The sequence below is a fragment of the Limanda limanda genome, chromosome 17 (genome assembly GCF_963576545.1).
Source record: "Limanda limanda chromosome 17, fLimLim1.1, whole genome shotgun sequence".
In the NCBI taxonomy this organism is placed as follows: Eukaryota; Metazoa; Chordata; class Actinopteri; order Pleuronectiformes; family Pleuronectidae; genus Limanda; species Limanda limanda.
The window spans coordinates 22,751,056-22,774,402 of NC_083652.1; the positions used below are offsets into that span (position 1 = coordinate 22,751,056).

The following is a 23,347-nucleotide window of genomic DNA, read 5'->3' on the forward strand; positions in this document are numbered from 1 at the left end:
CAGCAACGAAGATGATTTATTTCAGATTGTTATGTGTCAAAGTTGATAATACAGAAAGCATAATATGGCAAAAATCCATGTCTTCAAAAGTGAGATATCCTGTGGAAATAATTCCTGTTTAAACGTTATTATATTTAAAAATAGAAGAAGGCCGCAGCTTTACTTCCTGGCCATAGCGTGGATGTCGTCCTCTGAGCTCTTCCCACAACACGCTACTCTTATACTGTCAAACAAGGCCATGTAGAGGACTGGGTGCAGGCACATGTTCAGGGTCGCCAGGGCCTTGGACACTTGGTACATTTTGAAAACCCAGCACGTGTGTGATTCTGATTCAGGTGTGTGCTTCTGCATTCTCAGATACAGGTTGTAGGTCTGGAAGACGTGGTACGGCACAAAGGAAACAGCATACAGCACCACCACCGCTCCGACCAGCAGGGCCACCTTGCGTTTCTCAAGTGTTGTAACACTGACATTTTTCCACACCACCGAAATCACCAGACAGTAAGAAGTGAAAGTCACCACAAAGGGAACGAGGCACCCAAACACAGCCAGAAATACTTTGTACGTGAAGTGAGGCATTTGATCTGCAGGATTCTGAAGACCAACGGACACACACAGAGTCTTGTTGTTGTGCACATTTTTGCTCTCGGTGGCAAATTTCCACACAGGGGAGGAAATGACCCCAACGACAACCCAGATGACCACACTGGCGGTTTTGGCGTGTGCAGGCATCACGTAGGAGCGGGTGAAGAAGGGAAACACGAGGGCAATGCACCGGTTCACACTTATTGCCATGATGAAGAAGATGCTCACATAGAGGTTGCAGTTGAAGAGGAACCTCTCGATCTTACATGCGGCCATACCAAACATCCAGTGTTTGTCCGCTGAGTAGTAGACGATCAGCAGAGGCAGCGTGAGGATGTAGAGCAGGTCGCTGACGGCCAGGTTACAAGACAAGACAACGCCGGTGTGCCAGTTCCTTCTCTCTCTGCCCACCAGCAGCCACAGGGCAAAGAGGTTTCCTGCCAGAGCCACGATGAACTCAACCCCGTACACCCAGGGCAGCAGGTCTATCTGAAACTTCTCACAGTTGGTGAAATTTTGCGCCATCTTGCTCTCGTGTCTTTAAGTTGTCATAGATCTAGAAATGGAAGAATTTTGACAAACGTTTAGTAATAGCTCATATATGATTTGTATGTTTCCTTAGAGGAAGTTAGAAGACTTTTTAAAAACATGACCTGGAAGGAAATGATGTAACAATTATAAAATGTCAATTTTCTACTTACTGAAAGGCAGATTTTGCAGTGCACTGTGGCGTGAAGGAGGAACCCGAGTGTTCATGTCTGCAGAAAGAAAACGTGCGACAAAAACACCACAGCAGGAAGAGATGTGAGAGCCGCGGTGAGCTGCTGCATCTGAACATGGAAGTTCCTCTTACGCTCTGCAAGAGTTTCACAATTTGAAGAAGCAAAACTGTGACACCCGTGCATTTGAAAACACACTGGTGGTAAAGATCAGGCGGTGTTGCAACAGCATCTCAGTCAGACGTCTGACCCACAAGTCGTGAAACGGATGCTAAGGTCATGGCTGCTTGTTCTACTCCGTATTTGCACGAACATCCCAAACCTAAACTTCTTCATCAGAATCAGAATCAGGTTTATTGGCCAAGTAAGTTTGCACAAACAGGGTATTTGACTCGGTAAAGTGTCTCTCAGTGTGTTACACAAAATACACATCACAAAACAAAACAGCACAATACTAACAGTCACAAAAACAATACAAAATACAAACAGTGCGACAGTCTAAGAAAATAAGTGCAGGTATAACACGGTATGTGTATTACGGTTATACAGTGAAGTGAAATAAGATAACCATAATTAAATATAATTATAATATATATTATATATAATATAATTAGGGCTGGGCAAGTTAACTCGTTTAATCGAGTTAACTCAAGTGATGAGTTAACTCGATTCATTATTTTATCTCGCATTAACTCAGGTTTGATTATTTATTGTTTTATTGTGAAAGTCAGGCTTTTATTTTGTGAAAGTCTGTTGCTGACTGCTGCAGAACAGGAAAAAAGAAAATAATTGGCGGATAAACAATCGAGTTAACTCATCACTTGAGTTAACTCGATTAAAACGAGTTAACTTGCCCAGCCCTAAATATAATATAATTTCGGGAGAAACTGTACAGTGGTTATTATAAAGATCCAGGGTTATTGCACAGTGCCACAGTGGGTTGGCTGTTCAGAAGTGAGACGGCGAGAGGGAAGAAACTGCTTTTGTGCCTGGAGGCTTCATAATTTCCTTTGCCAAGGAGTAGTTTGAATTATGTGTTACGGGTCAGGGAGGAGCTCGATAAATTGTGGCATGAACGCAGATCAGGGAGTGGACCCAGGAATTGTTTTTCACTTTTTTTACATTGCGAGATATGGCGTTTTCAAATATTTTCACTGATTTTCCAGGAATTAACTCAGCTTGATGAAAAACAATCATCTTGGCCTCCTATAAGCTCTACTGAGTGCCATTCTACCTCATGTATGAACTATTAAAATACAGACGCGAAACCCATTTCTGTGAAATCACTCCGACTTTATGCAGTTTTGTTGGAAATCTTTTCCCGCTGATTTTAAGTCAAGCAACAGAAAAACTAATTGTTTATTCTGTACAGTTGTTATAACAGTTCGGACCTGCTATTCTGAATGTTTGTCAACCACTGCATAGTCAAAACCAGAGAGAAGTGCTGGAGTAATTCACATTCTCATTTAACATTCTTTCCTCTGAATATCTGCACTTTATCAAAGGATTCTAGTTTTCATTTAATTCTTTAACACAATGACCCAATCACTGATTTGAACCTTTTACCCCTTCATCTCTACTTTGATCACTTCCAGACAGAAAACATAATAATGACCGATCAGCCTGCGGCGCCACCAGAAATACTAGATGTAGTCCGCTGTAGTTGCAAGACTGCAGCACAAAGAGATGAAGATTGGGCCGATGTTTTTGTCATACATATGAATGGCGTTTCTGCCTATGCAAATTAGGACATATTCAATACGTGTGGAGCTCATGTTCATATTCAAGTTCATTTCAAAAGAGACTTGTAATAGAAAGTTACTTTTCATGTATACTTTTACCATGTAAAGTTTTATTGTGGTAGGAGTAAAGGAAAAAATTAAGCCTATTTGGGTGTATTTTGGGCATATTCGATTAGTGTATAGCTCACTTGCATATTAAAATTAATTTTCAAATAAACTTGTAATACAAAAAATGTTACGTTTCATGAGTACTTTCATGGTGTAAAGTTTTATTTTGATAGGAGTAAAGGAAAAAATAGCCCCTTTGGGGTGTATTGTTACCGGGCCTTATTGGCACACATTGATGAGAATTAAACATATTTCCTCAACTAGGATTTCTTAGGACTTTTAGTATGTTGTTCTGGACACCTCATAGAAATAATCTATGCTGAAAAAAATTCTTTTACAATTACTTCTATTTTTGGCTCCAAAATGAATTACTTTGCCTGGACTACTGATCAGCAAACACAATCCCTTACTCTGTTAATAGTTTCATCATTAGTCCTATTATTGGATGTCTTATTATCATACAACTCAATGTGCAACCTTCATTTCAAGTCAGGTAGATACATTTTAAACAATTTATTGAACAAGTACATTTTCAATATTATTTCGTACAGTGTGAAAATATACAACTCTCATCTTCACTTCTGTCCTCCTGCTGACGTTCAGCAACAAACAAACAGTTTGTCAACACAACCTTTCACTGATGGCAAAATGGATACTTGCTGCCACCTGGTGCTTCAAAATAAAATTACACATTCAATGTCCCGAGTCTGGGAAGTAGGTTGGATCAACCTTTTCCCTTCCTCTGTTTGAATCCTTGCTTCGCTCCCATGCCTTTCTTCTTGAAGCCATCTTTGCTTTTGTGACCTTTAGATTTGAACGAGTTGTCCTGGTTTTTCTTTCCAAACGTTTTCTTCCCTTCAAATTTCTTCTTTCCACCAAATTTACTTTCTCTGTCACCGAATTTACTTTCTCTGTCACCGAATTTCTTAGCCCCGAATGCCTTTCCTCCGGGCTTCATTTTGTTTCCAAATGGTTTCTCCCTGTCCCCGAATTTCTTGAAACCTTTTCCCTTATTGTCTCTGTGCGAGCCTTCTGGACCTCCTCTCTTCGGGGATTTAGATGGTCCGTCATGTCTCCTCTGCCTGGGAGCTCCATGTTCTGGTCTCCGCCTCGGTTTTTTGGCTGGGAACATGTCTGCAAACAGAATTTTTTTTTAATAATTAAATAATATCAAACCAAAATTCAAGCTCCAACATTTAAGTCCATCATTACTAGGAATGGGGAAAAAAAATCGATTCAGTTACAAATCGCGATTCTTGTGAATGACGATTTTAAATCACCATGCTGCTTTATTTTTTTTAAAACATATTTATTGGTTTATACCGGGGGGGATATATGGGGGGAGCAACATCACACCAGAGCATGTTGACCAGCTCTATCTATGCATCGCCTACATGCAAACAACAACAACCTACTTTGTTTATTTCAAAGATTATATTTTAAGTAAACTTTTATTCATTCTATTTAATTTAGCTTTTATTTATTGTTTAAAAGTAGCCTAAGTGGCTTACATTTCTTAATCTGTCAGTTTGTGTGCAGTCGACAGGGGCTATACAATAATAGGGCACATTTTTATGTATTTTCTCTATTGGCTGCCCGGCATTCATTAAGTTAATGTTAATATTTGAAATAAAACTGTTAAAGCTCTAAGTGAATTTTACAGTGTTGTATTTGAAGGTATGATTCAACTTTTTTCCATGGTCCAGTATTTAAAAAAACAAAAAATAACCAAAAGAAATCCCAGGAAATCGTAATATCGAATCGCAATACCCACAGTATCGTATCGGGAGGTCCCTGCCGATTCCCGTCCCTAATCATAACTCACCTTCATCTGGCTCCTCCCCCACAGCCTGTCTGTAGTACTCCTCCTCATCGTCGGACACGTGAGGAGCTGTGGCACCGTCTTGCCTCCCGGGATCCTCCACCTCACTGTCCTCTTCTTCCTCGTCGTGTTTCCGCTTAATGCCCGCCAGACTCTTTTTCCTGTTAATGATTAAAAAAATTACACTCAAGCCAAATGCAAAATAAATAACAGACAGAAGATTTAAATATTCATCAGGGTCAACTTACTTGTTCTCTTCTCGCATCTCTTTTTTCTGAGCAACGTTCTGCGCCTGCCTCTTCCTCCGATCCGCCTTCACCTTTAACTGGGCTTCCTTCCTGTTCAGGATCTCCTGTATTTCCTCCTCTGTTTTGGTGACTGTTAAAAAACATAGGTCAAAACAAAATATCCGGTGAAGAACAGTTCGTGCTGGATGTTGATCACATTCAGGAAGCAGTAGATGTATCAGTAAGCGTTTACTTTTAGAGAGAGATCATGGAATTCATACTGTTTTTTTCATCACGTACACCTGAACAGCGAGCAGAGAGATGACTGAATGATAAATGACTCACTCATGGTGTGATAGAGGACGTTTCCTTCTCCCATGCCTTCTTGGATCTTCGTCAGCTGCAGAGTCATACGAGGACCAATCTGTGGAAAAACAGAAACACAACATTCAGCTTTAATCCCAGCAGCAGCTTAACGTTTTCTAACCAAACTCCCTCTGCATACTCCAGGGTGCATACACAACTTGACCAATGGATTTCTGTGACTTTTTAACAACTTTAAACCAAATTTCCATGTCAAAACATTTTGTGAAATCTCGGTGTATACATGAGAACGTGACAAAATGTAGTATTTAAACTAGCAATGAGAATTCCAAGGTACACAGTATACCTTACGCATACGCTCTCATACTAACTCGGTTAGTTTGAGAGCGTATGCCTGCTTATATTTGAGCGTATTTCTTTAAAAGCATATGAACTATTTAAAACTCAGCGTAAATGAATGACATGAAAATATGAATATAACAAATTTCCATGACTTTTTCCAAAACTTTTGGGATTTTACTTTTTTTCCATGACTTTTCCAGGCCTGGAAATACACATTTCACTATTCCTGATTGACTATTCCAGGTTTTTCATGACCGTAGGAACCCTGATACTGACCTCGGTCAACCGGACGGCACTCTGCTGGGACGGCATGTTGCCTCTTCCGGAGTAGACCTGCGGCAGCTCGGTGATGTTGTGGTCTCCGTCTTGTTCCGCTTCACTTTCAGAAAGGTTCGCCCCCCTGAGAGAAAAGCACAAAACCGTTTAGACACAACCTCATGTCAACAACTCAGTAAGTGATAACGCAGCTGCAGAGGGGACGTGGTTCCCTGTGGCCTCAGGAGGACTATACGAGTTAAACCTGCACTAGAACCTTACTTAATCAGCAGCTCACTGATGTCCTCGAACTTGTTCATGTTGGGACACCTCTCCTGCATCAGCTTCTTGACTCCGCGGCTCATGCCGACAGGGACGACCTTCAGGCTGCTGCAGGGGGGGGGAACAAGATCATCTGGGTCACTTTGATATCTCATCAATAAATGGCAGTAAATACAGTTAATGTCACGAGGCCCATCAGTGCGTTTACTTTGAACAAACATCACTGGACAGTCAAGTCCTGATTTGTCATCATCTGAGCCCAGGCGTCATTTCAGGATTTGATACATGAAAATTATTTCTGGGGTTTTTTCCTTTAAAAACTATAAAATACTGTGACATAACTTGAAAGCAATTTGCATTTTTTTTTACAGACACTGATAAAAGAAAAAAAGACTTCCACTTTAGTTTTAATGACAAAACAGATTTACTTACTAATGCCGAAACTCTATTTCCTCAGTCTCTGGGTTGTAATTCAGCAACACACACCTCTTGATGTTGTTGAGGCTTACCTGAAAAAAGAAACTCCGCATTTATCACTTGAATTCACACTCAACTTTTAAAGCAAAGAATCATTTAAGCCTTAAAAGGTCAGATAGCGTTTACTTTTGATGAATCTTCAGGGGAAATCAGAAGACTATACCATCATCATGCCAACAGGGCTTTAAACCTCTAGGTCTGTCGCTCTCTAATGCATCGGGTCAGTGGGTCAAACGTACCTTGTGCACATTAATGGAAGGAAACATGTTTTGGAACATGGTGGCCATGAGTTTAATGTGCATGCCATCAGTTCCGAAGTTATTGAGGATGAGTAGAGGATGATGGGAGAACTGCTGCTCGTGCATCCGGTGCTTCTTCAGAGTCGAAATCACATCCTTGATGAGAGAGTACTGCAGGAGAAATCATTTGAGTGTGTTTAATAACAGGGGGGGGGGAAAGGAACTGGTTTAAAATGACCGTCAGTTTGGGCGCATCAGTACGTTTACTTTGAAAAAGATCACTCAACAGTCAAAATATTAAATCCTCATCATCTGAGCCCCTGTGTTAATTCATATTGATCATTTCAAACAGTGTTTACCTTGAGCACTCTGAAATGAAGCGTGGGGCCTTTGGGAAGTCGAGCAAGTCTCTGAGAGGAAGAGAAAATCTTTGTTAGAGTCAGGGTTCATACATATTTTGACCAATGGATTTCCATGACTTTTCAACAACTTTAAACCATACTTCTATGTCCAAACATTTTGTGAAATCTCGGTGAATACATGAAAGATTTACAAAATGTAGTATTTAAACTAACAATGAGAATTCCAAGGCATACTTTACCTTACGTGTATTTCTTTAAAAGCATATGAATTATTAAAAACTCAGTGTAAATGAACGACATGAAAATATGAATATAACAAATTTCCATGACTTTTCCAAAACTTTTGGGATTTTAGGTTTTTCCAGGACTTTTCCAGGCCTGGAAATACACATTTTACAATTCCATGACTATTCCAGGTTTTCCATGACCGTAGGAACCCTGTAGAGTTAAGACTTAACAGGGGGGGGTCTGAGTCCTCAAGTAAGATGGGCTCTCACCATGTTGATACTGCTGGGGGTCTTGCTAAAGATCATGAAGTGTGTCACTCCCAGGGGTCCTGCGATGGACACGAAATCCTTCAGCACGTTCTTTTTCCTGACCTGGTGTGAAATAAAAATTAAGAAAACAGATCAGGCAATGAGACTGTGACAACCTGAGGAGACACATCCTGTGGTGTTATGCTGTTTCTCATGAACGGATATGATCATATAATACTTTATTAGTCCCATGATGGTTGGATTTATACAATAATATTGTCTTTTGCACACTCTGTCTACATATTCTTACACTCATAGTATATTATATTATCTACTGTAGTCAAATACTTATATTTATACCTCTCCTATATATCATATCATATTATATCATACTCTCTGTATATTCTTTGTATATATAAGTCTATATACACATATTTATACATGTGTACATGTTATTATTATATATACACTGCTGCTGCCATTATTACTATATACTGCTATTATATATGTATAATTACTATCATATATAAATATATATTATGTTATATTATATACTATATATACTGTACTATTTTTATATAGTGTGTAACAATAACTTTACCATCAGTACTATTACCATCATCTTGCCACTGCACCTTATCTACCTATTTATCTTGTGTTTCTGTTTTTATTCTTTCTACCTCAATATTTTATTTTATTCTATTGTATTGTATTTTATTGTATTCAAATATACCGGCTGTTATGACGACTTAATTTCCCTTCGGGGATGAATAAAGTAATCTATCTATCTATCTATTTGCAATATTACAGCCTAACCCTAACCCTACAGCAATAGTAAAAAATTAAGTAATAACAAGTAGCATGCAATACTTAAATATAAAGAAATATATAACATATGAGTGGAATAAAAAGCAAGGCCCTACCTTGAGGGACTCGGCGGTGTAAGGCTCCAGGACCTTCCGCACGTCCAGGAGCAGCTGACCCACGTTCTTCCCGACCTGCCCCCGGTGGAAGACGAAGGAATGCGGCACCCCTCCGTACGTGTGCTCGGCCACATGGTTCGCTGCGACTCGGGATTTCTTCTGGTTCTTGGTCTGAGAAAAAAAAAAGACACACACGAACAAATGACACGACGGTAAAAAAATCACGTTGGGAGAATAGAAAAGTAAGAGTTTGAGGGAAAAAATGCGATTTAAACGCACGTTGCCTCGGCTAAAGAATGTGGATCATGCGGATGTGAAGCGGCTTTGATCCCGCTGTCACACATCCACCAACAAACAACTAAACTAGGATTTAACTTATTTAACACAAGTTACACGTTTTCACTTAAGAACAGTTGTTTAGCAGTCTCTTTAGTATGATCAGCTAATGCTAACCTGTTAGCATAGGCCGTTACCTACCTTTGATTTCCCCATTTTTTCCGCGACACAAAGTGCAAAGTGACACTAAACGCGACGCAGTGTGTTTGTACTACACAAACAAACCACGATCATAATTACAGCAAACACCTGGAGACAACTGTTCAACTGTGGACTGGACACGACGTGTGGCACATGGCTCCTGCACTGTGTGTCACACTAAACAGGTCCGGTGTTTCTAGCGTGTCTTGGTTCTTAGTTCCGAGCTGAACCGGATATATAGGCACTTACAATCATAGTGCTGCGGCCTAGCACGCCCCCTGCCGGCACGCCACGGTCTAGAAGGCCCTTTCATTCAATGAGACTCTGTCCACTGAATGGTGTCTTCTTCTTTTACTGATTCATTCCCTAAAGACATGTCCCCATAACATCCCATAACATCAACTGGTGCCAGGCATTGATTAGTGCAGTAGAGCATACAACTGATATTCTCTATCTTGTCCTATGTTCTAAATTCTTATTATTGGCCCTCAGTCTAAATTGTTTTCTTTAGATAGATAGATATATAGATAGATAGATAGATAGATAGATAGATAGATAGATAGATAGATAGATAGATAGATAGATAGATAGATAGATAGATAGATAGATAGATAGATAGATAGATAGATAGATAGATAGATAGATAGATAGATAGATAGATAGATAGATAGATAGATAGATAGATAGATTACTTTATTCATCCCCGAAGGGAAATTAAGTCGTCATAGCAGCCAGTATCTTTGAAAACAATAAAATACAATACAATAGAATAAAATAAAAAGTATTGAGGTAGAAAGAATAAAAATAGAAACACAAGATAAATAGGTAGATAAGGTGCAGTGGCAAGATGATGGTAATAGTACTGATGATATGATGGTAATGTTATTGTTAGACAGTATATGAAAATAGTACAGTATATATAGTATATAATATAACATATTATATATTTATATATGATAGTAATTATACCAATATAATAGCAGTATATAGTAATAATGGCAGCAACAGTATATATAATAATAATAGTAAATATAATAATAATAATAACATGTACACATGTATAAATATGTGTATATAGCTTTATATATACAAAGAATATACAGAGAGTATGATATAATATATGATATATAGTAGAGGTATAAATATAAGTATTTGACTATACAATAGATAATATAATATACTATGAGTGTAAGAATCTGACAACCGGTAACAGCCAGTTCGTATATAGTCACACTAGCCACAGTGAAAAAGGCAGCGGTAATGGGGATGTGGTCGAAAGCTGTAAAAAAAAAACAGGGTTGGTGGCAAGTTCCACTTCCATCTTATCAGTAGAACATTTCATCTGCTTCTCAGCAGATATAAGACCAGATGCGGTTTGGGGCGTCACCGTAATCAAGTACAACAATAATTTCCCACCTCACAACATTGAATGTTTGTTTATAGCTGGAACTTTATGGTTACACATTCAGCAGAAATACTGAGCAGCCCTGCATGCAACTCAAAACAACTCCCCTGGGTGAAGAGTTCAAGATCTCTAACAGATAAAGTATTTTACTTCACTATATTTAAAGAAAGAATGATTGTACTCCACCTTCTTTATTTGGCAATAACAGTATTAAGTTACTTTGCAAATGTATATGTTCAAATATTAAACATGTAGATGCAGTGGCGATTTTAGCCTGAAATTTCTGGTGGGGCAATTTTGTATGAGGTCATGTCACCGTCACAAAAATAGAGGTAGCTGATTATTATAAGCAGTAGGCCTATATAGACCAGTAAGATATATTATGGGCTGCATTTTGACTGCCAGCAGGGAGCAGAAATCCTATTTCAAATACATTTCACATGCTTTAGCACTCAGCGCAACACAAATATGTTGCCTATAATACAGCATTAAAGTAAAATGATTGCAACAAAGTAAAAAGATTAGAGAAATAACTTAGCTCAAATAACTTTTATTATTTATTAAACAAAACTTTGTACATGTCTTTCAGCTCCAAAAAAAAAACAAGCTTTGACTCACCAATACCGATCACTTAAAAAGGAAGTTGGCGAGTGAAATAACTTTACATTCAATTAGTCGGATTAAAGCACCAAGCAGTACAGAATTTCATTTGTGACATCCGTGGCCATCTCTTTAAATACTTATTTTAGGATATAATTTTATACTTTTAATAAATTAAGATTTTAAATGCAGTTATTTTTTATATTGCTACTTTTAGTTAAATAAAAACTAGACTTCTTCCACCACTGCTCTAGTCAGAGAGAAGATAAAGCTGTAAATAGTCAAGAGGACCCTGAAGAATATAAGTTCCAATGTGTGTAGGCTGATGTAAAATTGACAATTAAACTGTGTTTTTTGTCAACATTTATGTAAAAACTGTATCTCACATTGAACAGAGACGGCATGCTTTCTGCACACGGGAAGATAATTGAATCAATTGAACCAAATAGGTTTCAACAATGAGGTCAAAGTGGAAACAACTGAGCCCAGTAGAGTTTGTGTCCGGGCAGCGGGTCAGTGATGGCAGAGGGAGGAGGAGGAGACTCCTGCACTCAACACCCGGCTAAACAACCAGCACTGGGGGGCGGTGCCTTTCGGACAATGTGTAATTAGTTGTCTCCTTCTTGAGACGTCCTGGGACAGACTCCACAGGGAAGACGAGCTGGTCTGACCACTGACACAACTTACTGCATCTGCTTCACTTTAACATCAGAGAGTACCACAGATGTCTCTTTATTTGGAAGAAGCGGCTCATTTATGTGACTCTTAAAGATGTGATTTCTAAAATGTCTTTGCCTTAACTCTACATCAGCGGGTGCTGGGAGTTTTTCCCACTGGAAAAGAGCAAAGACTTCTCAAAACACTTTCCAGCTGCTACAGTAAGTAATGAATGGTCTTTTTCTAATACAATCTATTTTTAGGTAGACTTGCATGTATTTGCAAAGGCATTGAGGTCAGATCATTTTATTGCATATTGTTATTTACCTACTGGAAAAAGAATTCCCTTTTCCTGGTGGTTTGTTTCAGATTTCTACTGAGTTAGAGAAGATGCTTGTTTAAGAAGTCGGTATTGATTCATGTGTTTACGGTGTTGACCGTGGTGGTTGTGGTTGGATGTGGAGCCGAGCCGTCTGTTGACTGTGAGATGGAGGTGTGTTGATTCTGGCTGGCCTGTGTTGACTGTTCACCCATCAGTGTTGACCTGCTAATAAATTCCAACCAGGGGGGAAATACGTGTACTTTGACTTTGAGGAAACATCTGGCAGACAGTGAGAACCCACAACACTCAGTTTTCCTGGAAGTCAAAGTTGACGTCTTTATGTCAAAGTGTTAGAATGATAAAGGCTCATTCAAACATTATCAGGTGATATTAAGGTGCTGGTGGTGATTCTCATTATGTCCTCTCCTCCACTTCCAAGTTGTCACCAGAAGCTGAACACATTCATGGAGAAGACACTGACGATAGGCCTGACTCTTTTTCTAACCCTCTGTGTGAACATCCCAGAAGCTGGTGGACGGAGGGATGCGGCCAATGGAAATCACACTCAGAAACGGCCATCACGGTCCTCAGATACAAACGGAGGCCGGTGCTCCTACACCTTCATTGTCCCCCAGCAGAAACTGACAGGGGCGCTGTGTGTGAACACACACACTCCTGCTGCCAACCAGTCTGAGGTGGCAGCGCTGCGGGCGGAGCTCAGGCGACAGCAGGAAGAGATGGAGAAATTCAGGGGCCAAGTGGACCAGGAGGGGACCCTTGCCATGGAGGTAAGAGCCCTGCGCAAAGAGAGTACCAGCATGAACTCACGCATCACCCAGCTCTACGCCCAGCTGCTGCAGGAGGTCATCAACCAAAAGGACCAGGCCTCGGAGCAGCGACGGGTGGAGAACCTGCTGCTCAATGCTACAACACAGGTGAGCAGATCACTGCCGTCCTCTTGAAGGTTTGATTCATGTCACAGCGAAGCTACCTGGTCAAACTCATCCTGTGTGTGTTCTGGGGGCTGGGACGTCTCAGGCCCTGCAGGTGTCCAGCAATTACAGGGAGCTGGAGAAGAAATACGGAGCCATCACTTCCATGTTGAGCTCCCAGACCCAGTTTATTGCTCGTCTGGAGAAGCAGTGCCAGTGCAGGGACTCCACCCACCAGCCCTCCGTGGTAGGAAACCATCTGTGGTCTGCATGTTGCAAGTTTGTGCTCGATTTTTGTACACAGGAACTGAGATAGATGTGTTGTTTTTGTCTCGGCCCGACCAGGTGATGACTGAACCACCCAAACTCCAGTCTAACGTGCATCCTAATTACAGCTCTGCAGCCAGCGAAATGACCAACGACGTTCAAAGGGACCAAAGTGCTCCTCCACCACAGCAGGACACAATCGAGCCAGTTCATAACCTCCCCAGCACCAACACTTCTACAGAGCCCCCTTTCATTAGCTCCCCCGTCACAAAGACTCCAGGTACACACAAGTCAAACGTGTCTTTAAGCAAGAAGTGCTTAATGAGACTGAAACCTGTGTGTGTATAAAGTGCACAGATCTTCTGTCAGAGTTATTTCACTGCTCAGATAAGCAGCAGAGGCTGATGGAGTCAGTGACCTGCTGGTAGGAGCCCTATCTCACTGGGAAAGCCTAAACAATGTCAGAAACAGCTCTTATCCGAGCAGAGGGGGATTTATAATAAGACACATGCATGGAGCACAGCGCTTGTTGTAGCTATAGACGACGCTGCGAACGGAAACTTACACAACTGGAATGTTTGAAATGACAAAGTACATGATCTTAGCCGTCCCTCCGACAAATCAGGGGAGACAAAGTGTGTGACTCAACGTCTCCCAACAGGTCTGATGAAAGATGTTTCTGCGTTGCCACATCGCACTCATGTGAGAGTGGAGCAAAAGCACTTACAGGCATTATCACTGGAGGCTTTCCTCTATGTATACATTTTCCCCCCGTGCAAATTCCCATGTGCATTTCATCACTGTGACATGAGACATTGAACATGAGCTGGAAACAAATTCCTCAGCAGGGAACAGATAAGCTGAAGGCCCAGTGATGATGGGACACAACAACAGACCGAATTCCGAAACTCCCTGTAACTGGCACTTCTTTGTGTCCAAATTACAGATTCTGGTTTTGGTCTGTGTGAAAGTAATGAACAGTCGGAGCCACTGACCTCATTTCAGAAGTTTTCAGGGAAGAATAAAAGAAGATCAGTTGTGTCTCTATTTGACTACTAACTATTCATAACAGAATCAGAATCAGAATCAGAATCAGAATCAGAATCAGAAAGGATGTAGGTTAACACCTACCTGGAATTTTCTTTGGTAAAAAGGTGCATACATTTAACATAAAGCATAAACTTACTTACTAGTACAAATTGAAATGATGATATATATTAAAACATCACATATTTGCCTATTATTTTTCTTATTCTTATTCTCTCGACTCAGGGCCATGGAGGGACTGCCAGCATGTGCTGGAGTCGGGCGAGACCACCAGTGGGATTTACCTGCTCCGCCCACAGAGCGCTAACCGCCTGATGCAGGCTTGGTGTGAGCAGAGTCAGGCTCAGGGCGGCTGGACGGTCATCCAGAGACGACAGGATGGGTCGGTCAACTTCTTCAGGACTTGGGAGCAGTATAAGGTGATTTTGTGCACCTTTAAAAATAACGGTGTGGTTCATTATTCTTTTTATCGTAAAGAGCAACGAGTTTTTTGGGCCTTGTATGTTAGCATGGTAGCTGAAGTGCAGCTGAGGCTGATGGGAAAGGCCTTTATTTGGAAAGTTTTGGTCATAAACACATTGACATTCTGACCTGATGATGCTGCTGGATTAGGAGCTGATTACAGTTCATTGTAAAAGTCAGATGAATGTTAAGGACACCTTAAAAAACACCTTAAAAAACACTCCTCAAACACCACCTGTTCACCGAGGCCTTCGACTCCATTAGTTCTGTTTATTTCTGTCCTGTTTTGTGTGGAAAACTTTCTTTTTTTTCTCGTCCCTAGTCACACATTTAAAGCATCACTTGAAAGGCTCTATAAAAGTTTAAGTTATTAATAATAATAATAATAATAATAATACATTTTATTTGGAGGCGCCTTTCAGATCACCCAAGGTCACCTTACATTAAAATAATACAAGATAAAAAGATAAAAGCGTAAAAGATAGAAACAACATTAAAACAGAACTTCAAAAATAAAAACAAGTGAAGTGCACAGGGTCCAGTTATAGAGAGTATGCCAGTTTGAACAGGTGAGTTTTGAGTATTGTAATTTTAAGAGGTAGAGTCAGAAAATCACTAAAGTCAGGAGGATTCATCTTCTGGGGACCATGAATGTCTGTACATGAGATTGTTCCAATACATCGTACATTGTAAAAAATAAAAACAGGTTAACAGCTTTTTGTATCGGAGGAAAACACAGGAATCACCCAAATTATGATTTATCACCCGGGGACCATGAATGTCTATGAATGGAATGCATCCATTGGTTATTGATATAATTCAGACTGGACATAAGTAGTGTAAAAAGCTGACTGACACTGCTAACCTCAGACCAATGCTAAAAACTATAGGAAAAAATGCAAACTGGCAACACAGTTAACTGTAAATAACTTCTATATATTACAGCAAGGCTTTGGGAACCTAGACGGAGAGTACTGGCTGGGCTTGGAGCATCTCTACTGGCTGACCAAACAGGCTGATTATAAGCTACGCGTGGCTCTGGAGGACTGGCAGGGCCGGCAGGTGTATGCCGAGTACGACAGCTTCCACCTGGAGCCGGAGAGTGACTGGTACCGGCTGCGGTTGGGCCAATACCAGGGCAACGCAGGGGACTCGCTGTCGTGGCACAACAACAAGGCCTTCACCACCCTGGATCGAGACAAGGACAGCTACACAGGTTTGCTTTCCTCCCAACTGCCCCTGCTTGTTTTCTCAGTGACTTTTCATGTGAGTAACTTCTTCTTCTCACCTGCTGTTGTGTTATCAGGTAACTGTGCCCATTTCCAGAAAGGAGGCTGGTGGTACCACATGTGTGCCCACTCCAATCTGAATGGAGTGTGGTATCGGGGTGGACACTATCGCAGCCGCTACCAGGATGGGGTCTACTGGGCGGAGTTCCACGGAGGGTCCTACTCCCTGAAACGAGTTTCCCTGATGATCAAACCCACGTAACATAGTTGTGATGTGAACATGGGAGAAGGAAATGTGATCCACTGATGTGAATGATTCTCAGACGTGTGTGAAGGGATTCAAACTGTGTCTGTGAACTAAGAGTTGTCTTTAGATGCTTATTAGAGGCCTTTCAGTGACATTTGTGTAGATGGTGAGTCATTGGATGATGACTACCATGTAGCGAGTTCTCTCTGTGTTGCAATTTCCTGACAAAATTGATGTTTTTTCAATTTGCTATGAACTTTTCAATAAAACGTTGCCAAATTAGAGCCGGTATGTACTTTTTTGAAGAAGCTGCACTGAATGATTTCACAAAAAAGTGGGAGGAGGAGAGCAACTCACCAACGGTTGGCCCACACAGACCTGTGGTTGTGATGTTTTATATCCGCTTCACAGGCGGTTTCCTGTCAACTAGGGCGTTGAACTTCCCCTTGTTTCCCTTTTTTTTTTACTCTCCTCTTCAAACTGGTTCAACTGTCAGAAAGTCATCCTCATCATCCACGGAGCCAGGTCTGGGCCAGAATTGATCTAGTCCAGGTCCTGAAGCTGGACATCCTCTGGACCATCTTGAAACGTCCTTCCCTTCTTCCATCCACCTCTTTCCTCCCGCGTGCTGACCTAACATGCCGCCTCTCAGGATGCTGCATCTCCTAATGCTCATGGCTTTGCTGTGTGGTGAGTGATAGTGATGCTCTGCATGACACGATGATATACTCATAATGTAAGTGTTATTTTAGAGAGCGATAAAACATATCTAGATGTAAAACATATTGAAAACAGGGTGGGTCTCTTGCTTGCGTATAGTTTCGGGCGCGGCACATGTGACCAGTGATGGCAACGACAAAAATAAGCTAAAAGAACATACTAGATACAAATTTAAGCTTTCTTTTAGTGAGACTTTGTTTGGGATCATTTGGAGGAAATCAGAAACTGGCATTTATTGACTCATTGCCTATTTGACAAAATGAACAAAAAATAAAAAAAATAATTAATGGAGATGTTAGTAGGAGCTGTAGATGTGGTAATGTTTTTCTTTGAAGATATCCGCGTTACTATCTGTGAAATTTGACTAACTCGTGCTAACTTCAGAGGATGAGTGAAGGTTAGACTCCATGAGCTAGAAATAACCCTCCATCAGTGACATGCATTGGTGACATGAGCCAGCAGAGAGCAGCAAAGTAAACCTGTTAAGTCCAAATAGAACATCAGCGTTCGGTCTATTCACAGGTGCGGACGCCACCTGCCCCGAGGAGTACAACCCTCTCGTCCTGGATCCCCCTGAGGTGATAGAAGAATATGGAAGCGAGGCCTGGGTAAACTGCACCAGCTCATTTGAAGATCATAACTCGATGTACTGGTCAAACGAAGAGTCTGGAAAGACAGTTGATGACACGTTTATCCACTGGATAGGGAATCTGTCAGACTGGAACGTTACGGCTACGTGCATAATAGAGATGAATGACTCATTTGTTTGCAGTAAAGACCTCAAGATAACTTTATACAGTGAGTGTAATTTCAGATAAATATCATGTAGTGGCGGTAGCGGGGGGGGGTGGGGGTTCAACTCCTCTAACTCATTTTCTTGTGCTTTGACAGAGAATCCAGACAAGGTCACCCTGTTTTCTTTGAATAATCCTGTGGTGGAGAGAGAGTTTGTTCTGCAGTGTGATGTCCACGATGCTGCTCCTGTTCAGAACCTGACGGTGAAGTGGTACAAAGACAACGAGATGATCAAGACAGACTCTTTCCTCAACACATCCAAAACACCAGTGACCGAATCCTCTCATTTGACCGTCAACGTCAGCAGAGGAGACAACGGAGCCGAGATTCGATGTGAGGCTCAGCTGGACTTCGGGCCAAATGGGCCAAAACCTCCCCCGGTATCTGAGACTAAAGTTATCTCCGTGCAATGTGAGTAAACAGTCTGTTGCCAGTTTTTATTTCAACCTTCATCCTGTATTTGAATGATTCAAAAGGCATGTTCCTCTTCAGATGCTCCTGAGTTTGGCAACAACAGCCTTGATGTGTATTTGACGGAGGGTGATGATGTCACCCTGAGCTGTGACGCTGAGGCTAACCCTCCTCCCCACTTTCACTGGACCCGTGATGGGGTGAACATGATGGAGAACACAAAGAATCTCAATGTTACTCAAGTCAACGTCAGCGCAGAATACACCTGCACAGCCTCCAATTATCTGGGAAGAACAAATAAGTCCATTTCTATCCATGTGATAAAAGAGGTCATGAGAGCGCCTGCTGTGCCCGTGACCACCGCTGTGCCACCAACGGGTATACTTCTCTCAAATATGCACCATTTATATCTTTGTTTATCAACCTGTAGATGCTTTTAATAACTTCATATTTATCAAACGCTGATGGACTATGATTTCCTTTCTGAATGGCAGTTTGCCCCCTGACGCTGACACCTGGTGAAGTTGTGGTGAGATTTGGAGACAGAGCTTCAGTCAACTGCAGCACATCAGCCCTGGATGCTGTAGGAATGGGTTGGGAGGCTTCCGTCAATGGCTCACGATTTGAAGAGCCTCCATCTGTCACCTGGACGGTTGAGAATCTTCAAGCCTGGTCCATAAAACCCAAATGCTACGTTACTCTGAGGAATAATCACCAGTGTTTCACGGTGCCAAACATCACGCTCTATAGTGAGTATACAGACCGCACGATACACAATCTCCTCTTCATCTCGAGGGGATAATCATCCAAAATGTTTGAGATAATAATGTGAAGTAATGTCGTCTTGCTTGCGTAAACTCTTCATAGACACTTCGTATACAATTGTGTTTGCAATGTCAGGATTATCATCACCGTCCTTTGTTCTTACCACACATTTCCCTTTGTGTTGTATTCACAGAGACTCCAGACGCCGTGTCGGTCTCAGCGGAGACTCCAGGTCCCATGGTGGAGGGCGTCCAGCACCTGCTGAGATGTGACATCATCAGTGTGGCTCCTGTGCGGAACCTCAGGGTGACGTGGACCATGGGAGAGGAGAACTATGGCGAGGAGGTGTTCAACGACACCAGCGAGACCCCAGTCAACAAGACCTCTCTTCTGAGAGTGACACCTACGAGAGATCACAACGGAAAACTTTTCAAATGCAACGCTGAGCTGCACCTGGGACCAAAGGGACCAGCAACTGTTCCCACAATGTCCTCTAAGCCTTACACCGCTGTTGTGCACTGTGAGTTTTCCACATATTAGAGATAATGGTATGTATCTCTCTGCTAACATTAATTGTAATCTATCCTCGTGTTTACCTGCAGATAAGCCAAGGATGCAAGATTGTCCTTCCACTTCCACTGGAGTGGAGCATTACTTCAGGCTGGAAATGTTGTCCTGTAAAGCTGATGGGAACCCTCCACCCACTGTTCACTGGTACCATGAGGGACAACTGATCCACCCGTCTGAGCCTCTCTCCAGGGCTCATTCAGGAAAATACACTGCAGTACTTTCCAATGAGCTCTCCTCGACCAACACGTCTGTTGATATCACATTTGAATGTGAGTACACCCGACTCTACAGTACCAAAGATTCAATAAGTTTGTATTTTCAAAGGTCCCGTGGGTAGGATTTAGGTGAAATGGATATATTGGCAGAAATTGAATATAAAATAATCCTAGAGATGTTGTCACTAGTGTTTTTTATCTGAATTGTACATATTGTTGTTTTCTTTTCCCTAGAAAGGGCCCTTTATATTCAATCACTTTATATTTACATCCTCTCTACGGAGGCCCCCATGTTTTTAACAGTAGTCCAATTTGAACGAACTAAACACCTTCTAAACACGACTGAAGGATACCACAGGTTCTCTTTCATGTTTGTGGTGGATAGGTGCATATTCACCACTAGATGTCACTAGATTCTGCACCCTGAACCTTTAATTCTGAAAACTATCCTAACACTATATTCACAGATGGCCCTTCATTTACCTGTGGTGATCGCTATGAGGTCATGGAGAATGGGAAGGCCAGAATGGAGTGCGAGCCCGAGGGAATACCTGCACCCATCATGACCTGGTGGATGATGGATGGTGCAGTGAAGGTTCCCCCACAACGTTGGACAAGGCGCGATAGTGGAAAATACGTCCTCAGAGCAACCAACCAACACGGAACAGCCAACCACACTCTAGATCTTGATGTTTTGTGTGAGTTTGAATGTTTGGCGTCACAGAAAGAGCCTTTTTTCATGTTGTGGTGATGTCTTCTTCTCTAATGTGACTTCTTCTTTGCTCCACAGTTGCCCCTGAGTTCAAGGAAGGGAACCACAGTCAGGAGGTGACCCCGGGTCAAGATGTGACCTTTGCCTGCAGCGCTGAGGGAAACCCTGTCCCTGAGATCAAGTGGCAGTTCTCCCCTGTCGAGAATGCGAGGGAGACCACTAGAGGGCGCCAGAAGGACGTCAGTGTCACAGGAGCCACGTCTACCAATGCTGGTGTTTACATCTGCGTTGCCACGAATAGAGTTGGGAGCGTGTCCAGATCTGTCACACTGATGATGAAAGGTCATTAATTCTGATTCTGCAAATGACACTTGTTGAAATGTGGAGCAAGAAGTTTTTGCTGATGCAGATGTGGTGGAGGAGAAAAGTAATATTATTATTTTCTTGTTTACAGGTAAGAGGGGGCGCCTAAACAGTAACTTTTGGTGGTACCTGATTGTGTGCCTCCTCGCCCTCCTCCTCATCTTCGTCGTGATCACTCTCTGCAAACGTCGTAAGAAACATGGACAATATAGCTTTATTCCTCCAGCCAAGGAAGGTTCAGGTATTCCTCTGACTACAACGTCTGGTGGGGACAAAGCTTAGGATATTTACTAATTGCTGAATATTGTGAGATATCAGGTTGGGGGCAAGAATGGCATGTAAATACTGTACTTTAATGTTTGCCCCTGTATGGTACTTTCCTGCATCAGCTTACACCTCTAATATCATTTTAATGTTTCCAAAAATGTTCTGTAAAGCTGTGCTACTATCTTCCAATGTGTTGTGCTTCTATTTCTCATAACTTCCTTCTAGTGAGAGCAAAACCTTTGCCACCCTTGCAGTTATTTTGTTTTCACAATTCAGCCTCGGCTATTTTCAATCTTGAAAACAATAAAAACTGATTTTTGATTTCTTTTGACCATGTTGAGAAGTTATTTCACGGTTTCCCTGGTTTTATCATTTCAGAAGTCAGTTCACATGAAAAGCTGGGGGAGGGAAATTCTTAAAGGGATAGTTCACCCCAAAATGAATATTCACTGAATATCTACTCACCACTATGCCGATGGAGAGGTGGGTAAAGTGTTTGAGTCCATAAAAGACTTTTGGAGTTTCAGGGGTAAATAGCGAATCCAAAACAATTGATTAAAATGCCTCCATGCTTCTCCTGTGGTGTCAACCAGCCGTCCGTAAGCCCCGGCATTCAAATTCCACTCGATACTGCATCATTTACCCCATGTTTTAACCCTAAATGTCCATAATATCCTCCCCGGAGCCACGTTCACGAGTTTATCACAGCGGATATTGTGGCTAACAGTGGAAATGACATTGTGTTGACATTTAAATGAAGATTCAATTTAATGCAAAACAGGGCAAGCATTTTGAGGGGTCTCTTGGTGTGAAATCAACTTGGTTTGGGGTGTAAATTGTCCCAGAAAATCTGGTTCCATAAAGAGTATTTATTTTTGCAATTTTCTGGTAGAATTTTAATGTCGGTGCTTATGGACAACTGGATTACACCCCAGTAAGCAGTATGGAGGCATTTCATATTATATTCTGTTGTCCTTTTTGCGTTTGAAAAATCAGCCACCATTTACATTACATTTAATTTAGCTGACGCTTTTATCCAAAGCGACTTACAATAAGTTAATTCAACCATGAGGGAACAAACCCAGAACCACAAGAATCAAGAAAGTACGATTTCTTCATTAAAAAAATAAAAAACTAAACTACAAAGCGCTACAAGTAAGTGTCATTTAAATGCTACAAAATTGTTAGTTTTAAAATTTTGATTCAAGGTATATTTCAATTGAGACTCCAAAAGGGCTTTGTGGAGACAACCACTTTTCACCCACCCCTCCATTGGCATAGTGGTGAGTAGAAAATGAGTGAATTTTCATGTTTTGGAAACTTTCCAAAAACTTTCCATGGGAATGGCAATAGCCCTGCTGTAGTGTGCAGGACTAGTCAGGTAAGTTTCCATGATATTACTGGGAAAATATATTAGCATGCTGATTGAGGATTGTTCATCTGTTCATCTAGCCTATTTCCATTCATTTATCCATCAATTGTAAAATATTTTTACAGACGATTCCAATAGTTTGGCTAACTATTTATATCTCTGGCATTGCATTAGTGTTTTTTTACAAACTTTTTCCTCATCTTATTCTACAGAACAATGCCACGTGCACTCTCTCATGTGTGGAGACATTTCACCTCATCCAATGTAGAAGGAAAGGCTGTGTACATTTGCAAATACTGTGCAAAGACCTATGTTAAGAATGACACAACGATGTAGAAGCATATAGTCAAGTGCCCAGAGTTTCCTCAGGGCTCAAATCAGCCTATGACACAACAAAATGTTTATATTTATGTCTGTATATGACAAGGTAAATACAGTTAGTATAAATTACCCACAACATTTCCAGTTTATACACGTTAATTCCCGTATATTCCCGTTTATTTTTACATAAACTTTTGTTACTTTTGTTAAAATGTTTACATTTTACATATTTTTACAGATCTTATTTATTACATTTTCACTTTAATATGCACAATACTCTGCACTTTACTGCCTTTTTTTGCACTTCT

General features: G+C 41.2%; 3 protein-coding genes across 4 annotated transcripts; 2 read left to right on the top strand and 1 right to left on the bottom strand.

The window, feature by feature from the left end:
• Positions 1-94: 94 nt before the first annotated feature.
• LOC133023731 (suppressor of SWI4 1 homolog) lies at positions 95-9,536 on the bottom strand. The gene is made up of 14 exons (XM_061090791.1): positions 9,361-9,536; positions 8,884-9,054; positions 7,982-8,083; positions 7,482-7,532; positions 7,123-7,293; positions 6,839-6,915; positions 6,407-6,514; positions 6,146-6,269; positions 5,549-5,627; positions 5,225-5,354; positions 4,980-5,137; positions 3,884-4,288; positions 1,366-1,441; positions 95-1,123 (listed from the first exon to the last, which is right to left on the bottom strand). The coding sequence occupies exons 1-14, from the start codon at positions 9,373-9,375 to the stop codon at positions 160-162; spliced, it is 2,631 nt and encodes an 876-aa protein (XP_060946774.1). The 5' UTR covers positions 9,376-9,536; the 3' UTR covers positions 95-159.
• Positions 9,537-12,007: 2,471 nt separating this feature from the next.
• angptl6 (angiopoietin-like 6) lies at positions 12,008-16,812 on the top strand. The gene is made up of 7 exons (XM_061090082.1): positions 12,008-12,243; positions 12,784-13,279; positions 13,383-13,523; positions 13,622-13,823; positions 14,816-15,009; positions 15,998-16,268; positions 16,359-16,812. Exons 2-7 carry the CDS (start codon positions 12,809-12,811, stop codon positions 16,541-16,543), a joined length of 1,464 nt encoding a protein of 487 aa, XP_060946065.1. The 5' UTR covers positions 12,008-12,243; positions 12,784-12,808; the 3' UTR covers positions 16,544-16,812.
• Positions 16,813-17,025: 213 nt separating this feature from the next.
• Positions 17,026-21,621, top strand: icam5 (intercellular adhesion molecule 5). 2 transcript variants are annotated; one of them, XM_061090266.1, is made up of 10 exons: positions 17,026-17,218; positions 17,771-18,046; positions 18,140-18,454; positions 18,536-18,832; positions 18,949-19,203; positions 19,413-19,739; positions 19,822-20,058; positions 20,472-20,702; positions 20,795-21,058; positions 21,171-21,621. In XM_061090266.1, exons 1-10 carry the CDS (start codon positions 17,167-17,169, stop codon positions 21,359-21,361), a joined length of 2,445 nt encoding a protein of 814 aa, XP_060946249.1. In that variant the 5' UTR covers positions 17,026-17,166; the 3' UTR covers positions 21,362-21,621. The 2 variants fall into 2 exon arrangements, with proteins under 2 accessions (XP_060946249.1, XP_060946250.1); XM_061090267.1 differs by lacking the exon at positions 17,026-17,218 and having other exon boundaries at positions 17,805-17,856; positions 17,954-18,046.
• Positions 21,622-23,347: the final 1,726 nt, after the last annotated feature.